Source organism: Carya illinoinensis, chromosome 9 (genome assembly GCF_018687715.1).
Source record: "Carya illinoinensis cultivar Pawnee chromosome 9, C.illinoinensisPawnee_v1, whole genome shotgun sequence".
In the NCBI taxonomy this organism is placed as follows: domain Eukaryota; kingdom Viridiplantae; phylum Streptophyta; class Magnoliopsida; order Fagales; family Juglandaceae; genus Carya; species Carya illinoinensis.
In genome coordinates, this window is record NC_056760.1 from 1,791,740 (window position 1) to 1,810,238 (window position 18,499).

The 18,499-nt window shown below is 37.7% G+C and overlaps 4 protein-coding genes across 6 annotated transcripts; all 4 read left to right on the forward strand.

The window, feature by feature from the left end:
- Positions 1–26: 26 nt before the first annotated feature.
- On the forward strand, positions 27–5,349 carry LOC122276524 (mitochondrial fission protein ELM1-like). Of its 3 annotated transcripts, none has more exons than XM_043086322.1 (11): positions 27–409; positions 859–1,021; positions 1,202–1,268; positions 1,585–1,681; positions 2,124–2,273; positions 2,360–2,486; positions 2,761–2,873; positions 2,951–3,017; positions 4,234–4,327; positions 4,438–4,546; positions 4,956–5,349. In XM_043086322.1, exons 1-11 carry the CDS (start codon positions 227–229, stop codon positions 5,055–5,057), a joined length of 1,272 nt encoding a protein of 423 aa, XP_042942256.1. In that variant the 5' UTR covers positions 27–226; the 3' UTR covers positions 5,058–5,349. The 3 variants fall into 3 exon arrangements, with proteins under 3 accessions (XP_042942256.1, XP_042942257.1, XP_042942258.1); XM_043086323.1 differs by having other exon boundaries at positions 4,963–5,349; XM_043086324.1 differs by having other exon boundaries at positions 2,211–2,273.
- Positions 5,350–5,489: 140 nt separating this feature from the next.
- Positions 5,490–7,443, forward strand: LOC122276526 (casparian strip membrane protein 1). Its single transcript, XM_043086325.1, has 3 exons — positions 5,490–6,565; positions 6,754–6,877; positions 7,017–7,443. The coding sequence occupies exons 1-3, from the start codon at positions 6,306–6,308 to the stop codon at positions 7,230–7,232; spliced, it is 600 nt and encodes a 199-aa protein (XP_042942259.1). The 5' UTR covers positions 5,490–6,305; the 3' UTR covers positions 7,233–7,443.
- Positions 7,444–10,175: 2,732 nt separating this feature from the next.
- Positions 10,176–14,573, forward strand: LOC122277375 (mRNA-decapping enzyme-like protein). The gene is made up of 8 exons (XM_043087339.1): positions 10,176–10,439; positions 10,652–10,692; positions 10,876–10,925; positions 11,402–11,546; positions 11,912–11,968; positions 12,233–12,347; positions 13,206–13,694; positions 14,028–14,573. The coding sequence occupies exons 1-8, from the start codon at positions 10,281–10,283 to the stop codon at positions 14,082–14,084; spliced, it is 1,113 nt and encodes a 370-aa protein (XP_042943273.1). The 5' UTR covers positions 10,176–10,280; the 3' UTR covers positions 14,085–14,573.
- Positions 14,574–16,070: 1,497 nt separating this feature from the next.
- Positions 16,071–17,857, forward strand: LOC122275422 (small RNA-binding protein 11, chloroplastic-like). The gene is made up of 4 exons (XM_043084466.1): positions 16,071–16,459; positions 17,124–17,192; positions 17,306–17,412; positions 17,495–17,857. The coding sequence occupies exons 1-4, from the start codon at positions 16,345–16,347 to the stop codon at positions 17,603–17,605; spliced, it is 402 nt and encodes a 133-aa protein (XP_042940400.1). The 5' UTR covers positions 16,071–16,344; the 3' UTR covers positions 17,606–17,857.
- The last annotated feature ends 642 nt before the right edge of the window (positions 17,858–18,499 follow it).

Consider the following 18,499-nt stretch of genomic DNA (forward strand, 5'->3'; position numbering starts at 1 on the left):
TCGCTCTCAACTTAATGGGGAAGAAACTGAAAACGCCTGGAAGTGTGTAGTGTGCTGTACAGTGTACTGCGCATTGACCACGACTGGCCGGAAACAAATTTCATTCCGTCAGAGAATCCGATTCCGAATATTGAAGCGCAAAACGCCCAGAATGAATGACGGAGCTCAATTATGAGTCACAATCTCCCAATCGCCGGTGGGGTTCCGTAGGCTGTGCGACCATCTTATGAGACCGATCAAACTTCCCCAACCGCCCAGCGGGTTTTCGGGCTTGCCCGACTTCTTTCAAGGTGGGGTCTCCTCCGCAATCAGACGGGCGGTCGTAATTGGAAACGGTTTCGCGGGCTCAGAGAATCAGAGCATTGGTTTGGTTCGCGCTATCGGTCTCTTTGGTCGCCTAGCCTTATACGTAAGCATTTACCAATGAACCGATTTATTTTTCTTTTCATCCATTTTATTTTGCAATTCTATCAATTTTTTCTCATTGTTTCAGTTTGGTTGCTGAGAAAATGAATGGGAATGCATTAGTTCTTTGTGTATATAATCATGGTTTAATTAACACGGAGTTGAGCAAAACTAATTCAAAAAGTTAATTTTCACTGGATAAGTATATAATATAAGTTACTCATAAAATATATATAACATAAATGTAAGTTGAGATTTCTCGGGACGAACCTTTCTATTTTGAAATTGTTTTCATGGTTTCTTCTTTGTCCATAGCCTTGAGCAATACATATAAACGTGTATGATGTATATATGTATGCATCTTTGGATTTAATGGCATTGGTATCATTCTGATCTCTATGCGGTAACTCTGAGCATTTCATGTATCGTTCTTGGTAATGATATATATTGCAGCGTGTTACACGGCCAAGAGGAGGAATCAATGAGTGGCTTCACTGGCTTCCAGTTTCTCTACACAAAAAATTATACTTTTTCATGCAGCGAATCCGAGGCGAGTTGGGACTTCAAGCAACATTTAAAAAGCAAAAAGTGATGGCTCTCTCTTCTGAAACTTGCGGTAGCGTACACAGCACAGTTCACCCTTAAAATATGTATGAGATGGGTGTATAGTAAAGATAGTGGTTGCTTATGATGGACAGGGTGAATTTGTTCTTAAATTGATTAGAATTGAAATTCAGATAGCATTCTGGGAGACAAAACTGATTAGTCATTTCTGCTGAAAATGGTGGTTTCACAGGCTTATCTAATATTCTAGAAGCTGATGCAAAGCACATTTCAAAAATGGCTCGTGAAACGTTTGAGAAGTATGCATCTTCTTCCCCCCACCCAACCTTTCTTTCATTTTCTGGAGTATATCTGGATTACTTTAGGTTAAATGGAGTCATATTAACGATTGTGATTCATCATCCATATTCCATGGAAACTTACTTAATTGAATATAGTTCATCGTTGATGCATTAATTTGTCTGCTTTTGCATGCTTTAGTTTACATGATAATTTGACTAATAATTAGAAAGACAAATATTTGCAAAACAGACTGTTAATTGCTCATTTTGGTGCCTCTTTTTTGTTATTATTTTTTATTTAATATAGTTTTGTATTTTTTTTTTTTTTATCCAGAGAGGGCCCATTGTTGGTGGTTGCATCTGGCCGAGATACTATTTCTGTTGCGAGCTCCATAAAACGTTTGGCCCCAGAAAATGTCTTTGTTGTTCAGGTCAAACATTATTATAAAACGGTTATCTTTAAATGATATGATATGAAAATGTGATTTTGTTTTTTTGTAATCTTTTTCTCCTCCTAAATTGGTATTTGTCTGTAATACTTTCAGTGTACTTGAGTTATACCTTACAAATTTGTTTAGACTTCCATTTTGCGATGATTTAACTTTCCATAATGCTGGCAGCACTGTTTCTTTTGGGAAAACAGTAATTTGAATTGTTGGGTAGTTTTCCTTTTAATGGAGTGATAAAGTGAGGGTGTTGTTGAACCATTCATTTAATATTTTTTATTCATTTTGGCGGTAGTAATTCTTCTCATTCAGTTTTTCTTTGTTCCACCACCTTCCCAGTAGTTACTATGCAGTCTTGATGAATTCATGGATGCAAACACTACAATGTCTGATTCTAGATAGTTTTTTCTTTGACAACATATTTCAGATACAACATCCAAGGTCACATTTGAATAGGTTTGACATGGTAATTACTCCGCGCCATGATTATTACCCATTGACTCCTCATGCACAGGAGCAAATTCCTTGGTTTCTCCGCCAGTGGATAACTCCACGGGAACCTCCTGGCAAAAATGTGGTAGGTACTTGGCTGTTGAATATGATATTAGTTGCTGCAGTGACTTATGAAGCTCATATTCACACATGTAGGAATTTGAATTTCAGGTTCTCACAGTGGGAGCTCTTCACCAGGCTGATTCTGCTGCACTTAGGAGTGCTGCTTCTGCCTGGCATGATGAGTTGGCACCGGTTCCAAAGCCCTTGCTTGTGGTCAATGTTGGAGGGCCTACAAGTAATTTCCTTTGCACCTATGATCTTTCAAACTTTTGCTCATTTCAAACCCCAATTCAATTGAAGTCAGAGCAATCTGATTTCCATGCATGGAGAACTGTGATGTTTCATGGTTTAGTCTGGTTTTTCTAGATCAGCAACTGTGGTTATGTCTATACTGTGAAATAATAGTTGTTTGAATAAAATTTCATCCCGAACCCCTCTTCTTTTTCCCCTTTTCATGATGTTCCCCGTGTGAAAGGTTGTCATATTGTATATTCATAATATTTTCCTAGAAAACTGTCCATATGGTGCGGATCTTGCCAATCATTTAGCTGCCAGGCTGCAGAATGTTCTTTGGAGCTGTGGCACTGTCAGGATATCTTTCTCTAGAAGAACCCCTGAGAAGGTACACTTGTTTCTCACAACCTCTTTCGAAGGTATTATTGATGGGTACACAGTCATTCATGATGCTGTTGTCAACAGGTGTCCAACATTCTAGTAAGAGAGTTTACAAGCAATCCTAAAGTTTTCATTTGGGATGATGGTAAAGGTACTAAGCTGCTACAATTGTAGATAGAATATTTAATTCAGAAATGCTTCAGACCGGACGGTCCTATAAACGGAGAATAACGGAGGCCAATCAGAAATTGCCACGTAAGAGGTACATTTTAAAGTCACTACTGCACGATGTAGGGGATAAACCCACTCCGTCTTCGTTGCTTTCGTCTGGAACTGAAATGAAAACCTCTCTCTCTTCTCTCTCTCTCTCTCTCTCTTAGAAACCTTAACGTTAAATTTGAAGCTAAATCGGAAGCTCCCTTTTTTCCTGAAAACCAGCTAAATCGGAAGCAAGCAACACGCAGAGAAAGAAATTCTTGGGATCCCAAGTTCATCAAGCTGGACCATTTTTATTATTCTCGCGCAGTTTGTATTCAGTTTCACTTACTCTTATGCTCTAAGAAAAATCCATTTAGACCAGACCAGATTGATTATTTATTGATTATTTACACTTTGTGATGTGAATGAATCAGTGAGTGTTTAGACCTTTAAACCTAATGCATTTCCTCTACATAGCTGCTTGTTGTCAATTTTGCTTGCGAGAAAATCTTAAATTTGTTCAGCTTCAATCAAAATGCGACTAGAATTCCAGCAGGTGTTCATTTGTTTTCTTTCAAGCTTGTTTATGCGTGAATATGCCTGATGATTAGATTGCGGGCTTTACAGTAGGAGATCCCATGGGTCATGATGGGTAATGACTTGAAAAAGTGTCCCTCATAAAAGGGATTTGATCACAGTCAAGCTTACAACTTTAAAGCAAATATGCAAAGGATGGGTTTTGGTGGCCAGAGAGAGATGCGAGTATGGGTGGGTTTTGTGTACTGCAAAGTAGAAACAGACAAGAAAAATAGAAGATGGCTTTCGCGTACTGCAAAGTAGAATATGGAACTCGCATACTGCAAAGTAGAAGATGGTTCGAAACAGAGTAGGAGAAGACTGTGTTCGGAAGAGAGAAGGAGAAGAGAGGAGAGGAATGATGGCTTTCTGTGTCACGTGAAGAGAGAGCTTGAGAAGGGGGTCTCGTTTCCCTACATCGCGGCAATCAGAATTTGTTTCTATCTCCCTGCCGTGGCTATCACCTATTGGCCTCCAATAAAGACGCGTTGTAGGATTAGCCGGTTTTAAGTTATTCTCTATGTAATTATATTACGAAGAATATTTGATAAGAAGGAAGATTAATTAACATTCATGTATGTAATACTGCTTAGGTTCAAATCCACATATGGGACATCTAGCTTGGGCTGATGCTTTTGTCATCACAGCTGATTCAGTAAGCATGTTGAGTGAGGCTTGCAGTACTGGGTATGTTTAAAGTATGATGCTGAGGATTAACCTCTGAGAATTTTGGGTTGAGTCATTCTTTTGAACTGAAGTTCATATGTTTTGATAATAAGACGTTCTTCCGGCTATAGGAAGCCTGTTTATGTAGTTGGAGCTGAGCGTTGTACATGGAAGTTTTCTGACTTTCAGAAGTCTCTTCAAGATCGAGGAGCTGTTCGACCATTCACTGGTAAAGAGGATGTAAGTTGTCAGTTGTCTTCTTTTATTCTCTTCTGCTGAAATATTGTGCTTTACCTTAGTATTATTTCTTCTAAAAGTTGGTCCTTGTGAGGAGAATTATCTCATGGTCCCTGTTGTGAACCTAATTTTAGCTTATTGATTCCTCTTAATGATTCAATATCGCTCTAAACTAGTTAATTTTACACAACTGTGAACTTAATTTTATAATATTCCTTAAAAATAAGTAGGTAAATGCAACTAGCATCTACAATTGTACTAGTTACAAATATCAATGTGATCAGTTCTAATGTGATAGAACAATTTTCTGCTGCAGAAGTAAATGTCTATGTGCCTTGGACTATATATGTCCAAACTGGTCACGTTAAACATAATCAACACATTCATTCACTCTGTGTGGTTTTATTTGTAGATTTCAGATAATTGGAGCTATCCTCCACTTAATGACAACATAGAGGCTGCTCGTTGTGTGAATACGTCTCTTGCCGAGCGTGGATGGAGTATACACACTTAATTGGTTTTCCTTATATTGCATCAGTACCTAACCCAGTAGTCTACCGGCAGTTGGATATTGGGCCCCAATCAGGACATTCTTTTACCTGGAAATTCCAGAGGGTGAAGATGTGCCAATTTTGCAACAGTTCACTCTGATCAGATTGGTCAATTTTGCTTATACCTGTTTTAGTTCTTTCCATCGATTTTGTTCCATACCACAAGGATTTTGAAATGTTTGACAATTACAATGGAAAGCAGTCTGTCATTTAAATTTCCGATACGTGATTCAACTAGTTTGGTTTAGTTGAGAATTTTTCCGCTCTTTGCTTATTTATGCACATAGGGGTTCGATTCCAAGGCCTCCGGTATGTTACTTTTGTTAAAATGAGGTTGATGTATTCTTCGTGCGCACGAGTATTTTAAACCTAATAACCATTTTGATTTCCCACCTTTCATTTTCTATCGCTTGAGCTTGAGCATTATTTAAGGGCGGCTTTGTGAACCATCCACTCCATTTAGGAGTAGTGCATTTTGGAAGCAATTTCCGGGGAGATAAACGTTGTTAATTGTCATATATTGAGCTCTCTCTTCGAACTAAAAGTTTAAAATAATAAATGATCGATAAATGGCTTTGAGTCATGCCCATAACAGGATGCATTTTGTTTTCCTTTTCTAATTAGCTTTTGAAATAAAAATAGTGAGGGTGAAGGATAAAGACTTTAAAGTACGTAGGGTGGGAAAGATTCGTACACTCCTTGTTGGATTAGCGAGGCTACATGGTTTAGTTGACGGACTAGGAGAATAAGAAACTTTGTTAATTTTATTAGGTAGGCATTTTAATTTAAATTATTATATTCATGAGATCAGCCTCCTATGGACTCCCCACTCACTATTGCATGCTCATGACCTCCAACCTGTGAAAAATATAAACCTAATATTATTTCTACGAGGTCGGGAATGGTTGAGGTTGATTATTGAAGTTGGAGCAACTAATTTTATGTCCATGATCTGCCTGTCATGCCTCTATAGTCTCTACTTGCTTAATTCCTGATAACAAAAAGAACGTAAAGTCACTTTCATTTTTTAAATGCTTACTTTTTCAACCAATTCATTCATGCTTCTCTATATAATGTTCGTTTATTCATTCGTTCTCATCATTCCCAGCTTTTTTGAGCACATTCTTTTCTCATCAACCATTAATCTCATTTTGATTTTCTAGGTCTCAATCTCTCTCTATTTTTGGGAAAAAAAGAAAGGAAAAAAAATCATGAGGACTGGTGATTCAACCACAGTTGATGTTCCAGAATCGAGCGCTGTCCCTAAAGGGAAAGCAACTGTGGTGACAGTCGCAAAGCAGAAGGGTGGATGGAAAAGAGGAGTTGCCATATTCGACTTCATTCTCAGACTAGGAGCTATCGTGGCTGCTTTAGCCGCCGCATCCACCATGGGTACTAGTGGCGAGACTCTCCCATTTTTCACCCAGTTCTTCCAGTTCCAAGCAAACTACAATGATTTGCCCACTTTTCAGTATGTATTTTTCGTCTCTTTCCTGGCCTCTCTCTCTATCTCTATGCTAGCTGCTGTTGACCTTGATGATCTATGTATACTAGCTGGTACTAAATATGTATGATCAACTTATATAATTTCTGACCAAAAAGCCTGTAGATGGAATGCATGAAATTGTCAAATTTTCTAAGATAGTTTAAAACATGCAGGTTTTTCGTCATCGCAATGGCAATAGTTGCTGGGTACCTAGTCCTGTCGCTCCCCTTTTCCATTGTATCCATCGTTCGGCCGCATGCAATCGGACCGAGACTGCTGCTCCTCATTTTAGACACAGTAATTATTATAGTCTCTTTGACTCAGCATGCAGCATGCTGCATCCTCCTCGGAACTAATATATATTCATTTCCCATCAAATTATTCTTTTCGTTTTAATGCCAGCTTGCATGTGAAAATCCATTTTTTTCAATTTCAGGTGGCGCTTACTCTAAATACTTCTGCTGCCGCTGCAGCTGCTGCCATAGTCTACTTGGCTCATAACGGCAATAGCAACACGAATTGGCTGGCTATATGTCAACAATTTGGTGGTTTCTGTCAGAAAGTGAGTGGGGCCGTGGTGGCGTCGTTCGTTTCAGTGGTTGTGTTCATTTTCCTTATTTTGTTATCTGCTTTGGCCATCCGAAGGGTTTGATGAGATCATCAAGATGGACCAGCTAGCTACTGTGCACTTAAATAAACCTTTTTCCAAGTCTTTGTATTGTTGTTTTATATATGAATCATAGTGTTTCTTTCAACTCTTTGTCGTGTCGTGTCGTGTGAAATTTGTCAAATGTAGTTTGTTTCATCGTACGCATGGATGGCAGTTGCTGTAATGAAAAAAATATTGAAAATTTTTAGTCCAATTCGCTTTCAAGCGTGCTTTGTTTTGTACTTTCACGTCATATCTTACACCCCAATTTTTTTTTTTAATAAAAAAATGCATGATAAATTATTAGGAATAACAAAGATTCATGCGTTATGGGCCGGGCCACAGATGACATGTCTCAGAGGACATCCTGTTTTTATTCAAATCTATCTTTTCACCAGTGGTGTGGACCTTCAGCTGGAAACATGCATGAGCCTAAGCCTGACAGGCCCTCTGAAAATATGGGCCACAAGGCCCATAAGGTAGGATGGGTGACTACTCTATTAGTTCATTTCAAGATTTTTTATTGTTTTTATCATTTTCTTTTAAATATTTTTTTACATCCTTAATTATTAAAAAAAAATTAAAAAAATATATAATTTTATTATTACTCACTTATTTAATTATTAAGTAAAATAAAAAATTAAAAAAAAATAAGTACAAAAATAACAATAAATAAGTAATAGTAAGGTAATAACCCTATCATTATTCTACAACTAATAGAGAATAATACTTTTTACCAAATTTATATTTGCTTTATTACTAATATAATAACATATTTTCACCAAATTATAAAGAAGGATATTATATATTTCTTTAGTCTTATCATGTATAATTCTAATAGGATATATCATAACAATTTATTTCATATTTAATATCATAAATTCAGGCCTCATAAACAATTATTATTTATTATTATTAAATTCCTAATTACATAATATCAATTTCAACAATAATTATTATTAAAACAAACATAAGATGGTTTTAGTGAGAGAAGCTCTCACTTCTCTCTAGGAAAATACTAAGGGAAACCGCTTGAGGGAGGTGGGAGCCCCGGCTCCTCCCTCCCTCCCCCCTCTCTTTCTTTTCCTTTCAGTAGTTTTTGTTCAGATGGTTAATAAATACTGTGTCCGTGACTCTAATGAGTTTGAATGGCCTCTACCAGGCCTGGCTCCCGAATCTTCACACTCTGTTTTTTTCATGTAGTTGGGAGGGTGGTTTACAAGTCGGGGTGGAGGACCTTGGTTGCTTACGGCAGTGGTATTGGGCGGTTTAGAGCTCATGATCCAGTCCAGTCCCTGACCGATTTATTGGGTGGTTTTCTCGACGGGGAGGAGCTAATTTCCAGACGCATAAAATGAAGAATGCAAGCTTGAGAGTTGCATGTGGGGATGAGCACGGTTTGGTGTTAGCTGCTGGAAGGAAGGTCTGCTGAGGGGACAGCTTTGGAGGATCTACGACGTGAGCGAGGGTAGTGTGGCTTGCTCTTCGGAAGTGATGATTTACGTGGGTTGGGATGCAGTCCGGCGTGGTTATTGAACTCTGTTTCATCCATGAGAAACAGAGGAGGATTCGGTTTGCATGCTAATGTACATGGGGGGATAAAGTTTTCTTCGGAGTGGAGTCTGGCCGTAGCTCCTGGAGTTTTCTTCAAGGATGGTGGACGGAGAAGAGGATCGGCGACAGTTGTTTACAGTCAAGGGTAGTTTTGTTTTTTTCATTCCGTTTGGTTGTAGTCTAGTTGTAGTCCGTTTTTCTGTTTGGTTTTCTGTCTGTTTTGTTTAGTTTGGTGGCGGTGTGGTCTTATGGTTCTGGTTTTCTTTCCGTTTTGGGTTCTGGTTGTTGTTTACGTTTGTCCGTCGGTTTCCTTTTCGTTTTGGCTTCTGGTTTTTTGTTTACGTTTGTCCGTCGGTTTTATTTTCGTTTTGGCTTCTGGTTGTTGTTTAGTTTTATGGTTCTGGTTTTAGTCTGGAAATAAGTGGCTTCCGGTGGCTAAGTTATGGAGCTGTAAAGTTTTATGGCCAAACGTGTTCCGGTGGCAGCATACTGCACTCTGATTTTGGCGTTCGTAGCTCTCTGAAGACAGCTCGCTTTTGCTCGGTCATGCACGGCGCATGTATGCTGTTATGAGACAGGTGCAGGACGATGCAGGAGGGAGAGTGGGCTAGGGTAGCAATTCTGTTAGCTGCTCTGTCATGTACGGGTAGTAGAACAGTGGGGGACAAAGTGGAGAGTGTAGGGTTTTTTTGTTGTTTTTGCTTTATTTCCGTTTTTGTTAAGTGAATAATTGAAATAGCAATTCCCTTTCCTCTTTTGGAGGAGAAGGGTGGTGAGTCCCTATCCTCTTTTGGAGGATGAGGGTGGAAGATCTCCCCCCTCATTTGGAGGGTGGGAGTGGAAGGTTGTGTGTTTTTCTCATAGACAAGTCGAGATGGACACTTCTGTTTATACAGAGTCTTCCATCTCAGAAGGGCTGTGTCGTTAGAGAGTTTTTTTAGAAGTTTTTTAGACAATGTCCGACATAATGAAAGTTGTGTGCTTATAACCGATGAGTAGTTGGCTAGTTAATCGGGGTCTGTACTCGGTTTTTTTGGTCACAGCTGTAACTTCCTTCATTCATGAATTGAATTGGAGTCTATTTCAAAAAAAAAAAAAAACAATAATTATTATTAAACATTCTTGACAATTATTATTTTAAGCATTTGATCTATAACTTTATTTGCATGCGATCCATGGTGAGCTTAACATAATCATGTCATGCTTTATATGTTGTTTATTAGAACATATTCTGTATTTTAAATTATGAAATAAAAAAAAATTAAAATAGTTATTGATGCCTAAGAAATCTTTGTAAAAATTTAAATAATTGTTTTGAAAAGTTAATTAAAACAATAAGCAGAGAAAGGCTATTTTAGTAATCTTAGTGGAACTACAAACTACAAAGCTCGTGCCCCCTCGCTCTCTCTCTCAATGACTTTCCCGGGAAAGTAAATAGGAAGGAAAATCCAGAAGGAAAATATTAATTTAGGGTTTTTTTATCCGTCCAGTGGGAACATGTCTCAGACCGGAAAGTTGATGCCAAATCTCGATCAGCAGACCACCAAAATGCTCAACCTCACCGTGCTCCAGAGAATGGATCCCTTCATCGAAGAGATTCTGATCACTGCGGCGCATGTTACGTTCTACGCGTTCAATATAGAGAGCAACCAGTGGGTTCGTTTCTCAATTTGGTTTTTTGCCCTCTGTTTAGGTGCTGAGAAAATGATTGAAAGTAAACGAAAATTAGAAGTTTGGAATCTTAGATTTTTCATATTTGGTAATCCAAGAAAACTCGATCCAGCTGTGCCTAATACCATTATATTGCCTACTCAATTCCACTTTTTAACTTTTAGTAAAGCAATTGAATGAAAAGTACTATTTTGCAGAGTCGCAAAGACGTTGAAGGATCTCTTTTTGTCGTTAAGAGGTACAATTGTTCTTCTTTTATTTATGGCTTGTGATAATTTATGCTGTTTATATGGTTTGTTTTTTTTTTTTTTCTTTTTTTTCTGTCCTTAAAACTTCGTCGTTAAGTTTGTTGTGTTACAGTTCGTGTGTTCAGTTGTGGTCATATAAATGATTTTGGCTGTCTTGCTAATACTGTTGTTAGGAATACTCAACCGCGGTTCCAGTTCATTGTAATGAATCGCCGTAACACAGGTTCGAATTTTACTGTTTTATTAGGTTAACTATGATAGTGTTTGTGCTGTTTAATACTTTGCGGTGAATCTTGGTAGTTTTTTGTATAGAGTAGAAAAATCAGGGCCCATTTGATATGAAGGCGAGAATGGTGGATTATTTTATTCTCTCCTATATGCTGATGAGGACAACCTGCGTATTTCCATATGTAGAAGAATACTCTTTCCTCCCTTACCTTCACTACCTCACTTAGGGTCATATCATGGTGAATGAACAAGAAAGTTGCTGGGAAAAAGAATGTAAACGCATGATAATCGAGTGTATTGTCTTCCAAAAAAGGATTTCAAATCCATCAACGGTTGGTTGCCTGCTAGAAATAAAGCTACATTTGTTTCATTTTCCTACTTTTACTTCTAGGGACTGCCAACAAAGATGTTACATGAGCCTTGACATGTTATTTCTTATCATTATTTCACTTTAACCTTTTTTGTTAACAGATAACCTGGTGGAGAATCTATTGGGAGATTTTGAGTATGAAGTTCAAGTTCCATATCTGTTGTACCGGAATGCATCCCAAGAGGTTAATGGTATTTGGTTTTACAATCCACGGGAGTGTGAGGATGTTGCAAATCTATTTAGTAGGTACAGTATTTTCTTTGCCTAGCCCAGTTACTTTAGTTTTCGGTTTTTAACTTCTTGTTTAAAGATCCCAGGGGTTATTGCATATTGTGGAAGGAACTATGTAGATAACTTGCACAGAGGGGTAGAGGGTGGTTTTAAGAAATACTAGAGTGCCTAAGGAAGCTTTTATGTGTGGAGTTGGGTTGTGCATACTTCCTATAGAGTTCTCATATATGTTAATTTTTGTTTGTATTTATCAAACCGATCTTGGATGCTATACTAGCTTATGTTGTATAAATGCATTACATTGTAATTCTGCCAACAAGATCAAGATGTATAATTGGTAAATGCCTTATATGTCTCATTGTTATGTTTTCTTTCTGCAGGATACTCAATGCATTTTCAAAAGTTCCTTCAAAGTCAAAAGTAGCTTCAAGCAAAAGGTAACCATAAAGAATAAGAATATAGTTATTTCTTTTCAAAATAACGAAACTTCTAGAATATTTATGATTTCCAGGTTGGTTCCTGGTTATTCACAATGTGTTTTCGCAAAAATATTTTATTAACATTTGCTGCTAGCTGCATCCATAATTTGATAATGTTGATTGCAAACAAGCCATAATATTATGACTAACTTTCTTTCTTGTTCCCCCCTCCCCCCCCCCCCCCCCCCCCCCAAAAAAAAATCAATCTTTTCCTGCATTCAGCGAGTTTGAGGAACTTGAAGCAGTCCCAACCATGTCAGTGATGGAAGGTCCTCTTGAGCCATCATCATCTGCCACTGATGCTCCTGAAGATTCTTCTTTCCGAAGTATTTTTAGTGTACGTGGTCTAGTTTAGCATTGATTTTAACATTTAGTGGAGCACTGCTGTTATTATTCTTGAGGATCTTAATTACATGTCTTAATGTTAAGCTTGTTCTAAAAATTGTTTAATGATCTATAATCACTATTTTTTCTGTTAAGACGTAATTATTGTTAAGGCTTAGTTTCTCTGGATTATTGTTAGTTCCTTTTTTGGGGGTGGGGGGGAGAGTGGGGGGAGGAGGTGAGGTTACGAAGATTTTAAATAACCGATTTTACTTGAGCTGTAAAACTTGGTGATTGGGTCCCAAGATGAAACCAGTGTGTGGAATGATAGTGATGCTGGTGGTGAAGGTAACACATAAATTTCGAATGAGTTAATACAGCCAATGTGTACATTTCCACCATCCAGCTAATGTAAGAAGTTTTGAAGCAATTACGAATAACAACTGGATTTTTTAGCAATATAGATGTCTTTGCTTATTATTTCTTGGAATGCATGCAAAATTTTGTAGGTTATGTATTCAGCATAGGTATTACTGTTTTTCATTATTTGAGTACTATTAGCATACACAAAATGCTACATAGTGAATGCACAGGTGCAGTGTTGAGAAGTTTATTGCTCTAAAGATGTGAGGTTTCTTCCCCATCGTCCTTGTTTTACATAAAATTGTAGGCTTGTTCTGTTTTACATTAAAATTGTAGGCTTGGCTTGGATGTTCCCCTGGCCCTCTATAGTCTGAAAGTGGTTTATATGATAATTTAAGCTTGCTGGCTGACATGAGATACTCTTAAGTTCCCCATCCTTGCCTTTTGGCCCTTGGATGAATACTTCTATCCCTTTCCTGACAAGTGATTTTCACGTTTACTATTCCAGGCAGCTACAAATATTGGAAGCAGTGGCTTAAACCTAGCAAACTCAAGACAGTCATCACAGCCCTCCTATCATTCTTCAGCAACTCTCCCTCTATCTTCTCATTCACCCAGTGTTGTTTCCTCTCCTACGCCAACTCCACAAGTTTTATCACTCTCTCTTTTGGCTTCCTCTACTCCGACACCCCTCCATGAGACTTTTGATCCAATCAGCAACAGCAATCAGGTAGCTAATCTTCTAAAGCCCTCTTCGTTTTTTTCACCCCCATCTTCCTCGTCTGCATTGATGATGCAGCCTATCTCTTCATCTGTGCCAACCGCTCCTGCTCTTCATCCTCCCTTGAATTTGCAACGCCCATATGGCACTCCAATGCTTCAACCATTTCCACCACCGACTCCACCACCATCTCTTACTCCTAGCTCTGCTCCTCAAAATGATGCACCATTTATTAGCAGAGACAGAGTTCGTGATGCACTTGTGATGCTTGTTCAGGTATTTCCATTTTCTTTTTTCTTCCCTTTTCCCCAGATTATCTAATCTGTTCTGGATGTTTACTGAATAATTTGGCTCATATGTCCACTAAGTGTACCAGAATTAAAATGTGCCACGGTATAGAGGTTTATGGTAGACATTAATGTATTCATATTGTTAGGCTTATTGATTTCTGATGCATTGTCTAGTGTATTAACTGCAACTGCAACTTATCTGGCAGTTAGTTGCGTGCTTCCTTGTTCTTGAATGTTGTTTTTTAATTGCATCATGCCCGGCCTTTTAGACTAAAATTTATAAATTTCTGGTTGACTCAAGGAAATGTTGTTTTAACAGGACGATCAATTTGTTGACATGTTTTACAAAGCATTGGTGAAGGCGCACCATCCATGAGTACCTTCGGGAAGCAGTGTGCTTTCCTTCTGAAGATTTTTAAGATGTACATCTACAGAGTACCCGTAGAGAAGTAGTGAGCTCCTTCTGGATGTTGCTGAGAAAAATCTATTGTAGGATCAGTTCTGTATATAGCTTGTTTACTCGGGTTTCAGAAACAAAGGCAGTTAAATATCTTTCTGGTCTAACATGACACTAGAACTTCAACCCCTTTGGAAGCTTGTCCACTTTGAGTTGTTGTTTTCTTGGAGATTGGAAGGGTGGAGCTCGCTTGGTTGGTTCCGTTATGTTATTATCTTTCCTAAAATAGAATGCTTGTAACAGTTGAAATAGAGATTTATTTTCATTTCAAAATTTCAGTTGTTTTTGTCTTCTTCTTCTTTCCATTTAGGGGAAGTAAAGCTTTATTTGTTTGATGTCATTTCTTTAGATTGCACTGGGTTGTACTGATTTCCATTATTCTGTTAAAAGAAGTTTATTGGAAGCTTAGCCATTAGCGTGCACAAAAAATCCTTAATGTCTGAGGTTCTCTTAATATTCTTGAAGAAATTCCTTCTATAGCAGAATGATTATGGAATGTCAATTATTTGAGGTCCGTGTCACTGGAGTCGCGACTCGTTCATGCCGTTTTCTTTCAGAGTTCAGTTTGGATGTCGAGTTGAATTAAAATAAAATAGATTTTTTTATAAATAATAGTGAATGAAGATGGTGAAGTAAGTTTTATAAGGGTCATTTAAGATGAGTTTAACTGTATTTGAATATTAATGTGAGTTTAGATATATTTATGAAAATTTGAAAAAAGTTATGAGTTCTACGTGTAAAGATGTGTTAAGTTGAAAAAAATTATAAGTCTCACATGTAAAAATATTTTAAATTGAGATGAATTTAGTAATTTGAAAATTGAGTAGTTAGATGTTAAATTCAACTTAAAATTAGATTAAAATAGAAAAAAACCCAAATAAAATATAATTACTCTTTTTTTCCTTTTTATGATTAAGTAAAATATAATTGAGTGGTGCAATATCCACCGCTCCCTACCGTTAGTTATTATAGTGTTTTTTCTACAGGTATTTTTTAATACTTTTAAATATTTTTTAAAAAATATTCATAACATCATTAAAAATAATTCTTTAATTACTAAGTAAAAAATAAATAAAAAATAATAATCAGCGGGGGATTATCATTTTCCAATAGAGTTACACTACACAACCACCCACTGTTTACTCAACCTCCGCACTCCAGCCTATGTGACTTATTTTTTTTTTTAATTAAAACGCGCGTTTTGATTAGAACATTTCAATTTCTCTCCCACTCCCCCGGTTTGTCTTCACTCTCTTCAGAACTCTTCTTCGCATTCTCTCCTCCACGCCCCTAGCTCGTGTCCTTTGCTGGCCTGACCCTCTCCCCGCCCCGGCATCACTACGGAACTGTGTGGGTTCATAACTCTGTCACGGTGGAACAAAAGTTCCCCTCTGGGTGCACCATTTCTGTACGGGTTCTCCAGCCTCACGGTTTCGGCACGGTTTCAGTCCTCCAGCCTCACGGTTTCGACACGATTTCAGTCCCCGCCCCGGCATCACTACTAAATTTATGCCATTCTCGGATGAGAATATACCCAAACTCAGCAACCATTAAAAGACAAAATATAGATCTAACAAACACAAAACTAAGGAAGGAAAGAGACATTTTGGAAGGTAGAGATTAAAAAGAAAAAGAAAAATAAAGTGCCTTCGGGGATGGCGAGAAGAGGCTGAAGGAAGTGAGTCAGATGGGTGGGCCTTGGAATCCGTCGATGATGATTTCTTCTAGGGTTCGGAATTGAAGGGGGTGAGAGAAATGGGTTTTCGTTCAAGGGAGAGAGATGTGAAGGGCGATGGGTGAGAGAGAAGAGTCTCACAGTAACGGTAGAGGGTAGCTGCATTTAGGGGAGATGAAGAAGAGGGAGAGGAGTCTGAGGTGAGGGCGTCGGATTGAGGGGTGATGGAGAAGAGAGAGTGCGAAGGGAGCATAGTAAAGAGCAACCCGGTTTATTTTAATAATAAATCGTGACGTGGAAGGAGTGTGGCATGCGTTAGTCAAACCGGAGGCTGAGTAGCTTTTTTCTTTCCAATATAATTTCCCAGTCTCTGTGTCTTCGCTTTATTCCTTCTTCTCTATATGAAATACCAATATTTCATATGTACGGAGTTTACACCTTACACCACATACCTCGCTGCAGAACCTACCGTCCTACCCTTTCCCCTCCTCCCTCTCAACATTAATGGCAGCGCTGAGAAGACTCGTTGCTCATAATCCTAATTTATCATACGCTTCCCTTCTTCCTCCAGCTCTTCTAATTTGTTGCAGAGGAATAGCTTCCAAGCTTTTCGTCGGAGGTACTTACTTGTCTATCTCATTATTTCTTTCGTTGATGTAGTTTTTTTCTTGGCCTTTCGTTGATATTGATTCACTACTAGTCTGACTCAAAACAAGGACAGCGATGGGTTTCACTTTCTACATACTGTTCCGTCTGGTTTAGTTATTTGAAACAAAACCATAACCTGTTCGACGTAATGTTTCTTCGAGTCTTTCTGGGGCCTTCCGTTTTTTCTTAACTATTGTTTCATTTTAGTGAGATAATATTGCATAAATTTCTGACATTTCTCTAGAAACGCTCATTTAATCCATCCATAACCGATATGAATTAACTGCTCTATTGGGGGGGCCTGGCAGGCTAGAGTACACTCAGATTCTATACCAGTTTTCCAACTTCCTTCTAGTCTGTAATTTGTTCTCGTCACTTAACTAAACATCCTTTTATTTTTTTTCCTGGCCAGAGTTTAACGTGTTGTACATGCAGTATTCTGCCTGTATTACATTCGGAATTGGGGATACTAGTTTAGACCAATGGATGGTTTCAACAAATGAACCATTTGAGTCTTATCTTAGTCTGGAAGCTCTTCCACTGCATTGTGATTTAGTAAGGAGAGCACGGAAACCACAGAGAGAGAGCTCTTATTTCGCTTAGAATCTCTAAAACTTCAACTTTTAATGGTGCAGGATTGTCGTTCTACACGACAGAGAAAGGATTATCAGAAGCATTTTCTCAACATGGTCAAGTTGTTGAAGGTGACCGTGGGCTTTTTATGTGCTAGGGCATTGACTCATTTTGTAGTCTCGTCAAGCCAGTACCAATGTTCATTCCATTAGAACCTAACACTTTCTTTTTCTTTTTCGGCCAGCTAAAATTGTGACGGACAGAGTCTCAGACAGATCAAAAGGATTTGGATTTGTGACCTTTGCATCAGAAGACGAAGCCGATAAAGCCATTACAGAGATGAATGGAAAGGTCAGCCTCTTTTTTGATTTCCCCATACGACTCTATTAAGCTTATAAATTCCAAACTAACAGTAACAGAGGATTGCTAGCAGACATTGAATGGACGTGTCGTCTTTGTGGACTATGCAAAGGCCAAATCCAATTTTGGGGGTGGAATGCCAATAGCCAGAGGGCCTCCAGAACCGATTGTGGCTGACAATTGATTACTTACAAGAAGATGTTATTTGTGCAAGGACCACTATCAGGAAAAATTGGTTACCAGCTCATACCTTCAAATCATACGCATCTCCGAACAATCTTTGAATACAGTTTTTTTCTCCGTACGTTTTTATAGGAATGTGTGTTAGTTGGGAACATAAGACAATTTCGTTTGGTTATACAGTTCAGATGAGATAAGATGTTTTATTGAAATTTGAATAAAATATTTTTATAATATAATTTTATAATATTTGTTTTGTTTTGAGATTTAAAAAAATTAAATTGTTTATTACATTTTGTGTGAAAATTTGAGAAAATTATAATAATTATATGAGATGAAATGAGATAGTTTGATTTTGTGTAATCAAACCAACCCTTAAGAGTGATGCTTGTTGGAATATAGCCTTACGGATTGAACAAATGGAGTTAAAATTTAAAGCTAGACGTGTCAAATTGGAAGAGGAGAAGAAGAATTAGTTATTATAGTTAGTCTGTTATTTCTCACTTTGCCTTGTATAAATATAGTTCAAGTACTCTGTAATTAATTCATTTAATTCATTCTACTTTCAATTCATCTCCTCTGTTTTCGTCTCCACAATCTTTTCTCACAAACCAAAATCTCAGTTCATCTGAAATTTGACATGCTCAACTGTTGTTACTTTCACCGGCTAGCCTTTTAACGAAGAAATGACATTGGATGGTCTTCTTTCATTCATCATTCTAATTTTTATATAATTTTTACAAGTTATGCTGTATTAGAATATTCTAATTACACTTTTATTCCAGATGTGGCAATTATATATTAGATCAATTTTTATTTTTTAATTAAAACAATAAATTCAATGGAGAACTAATAATAATAACATATCGTCGGATACTGATAGGAACGATATCATAAG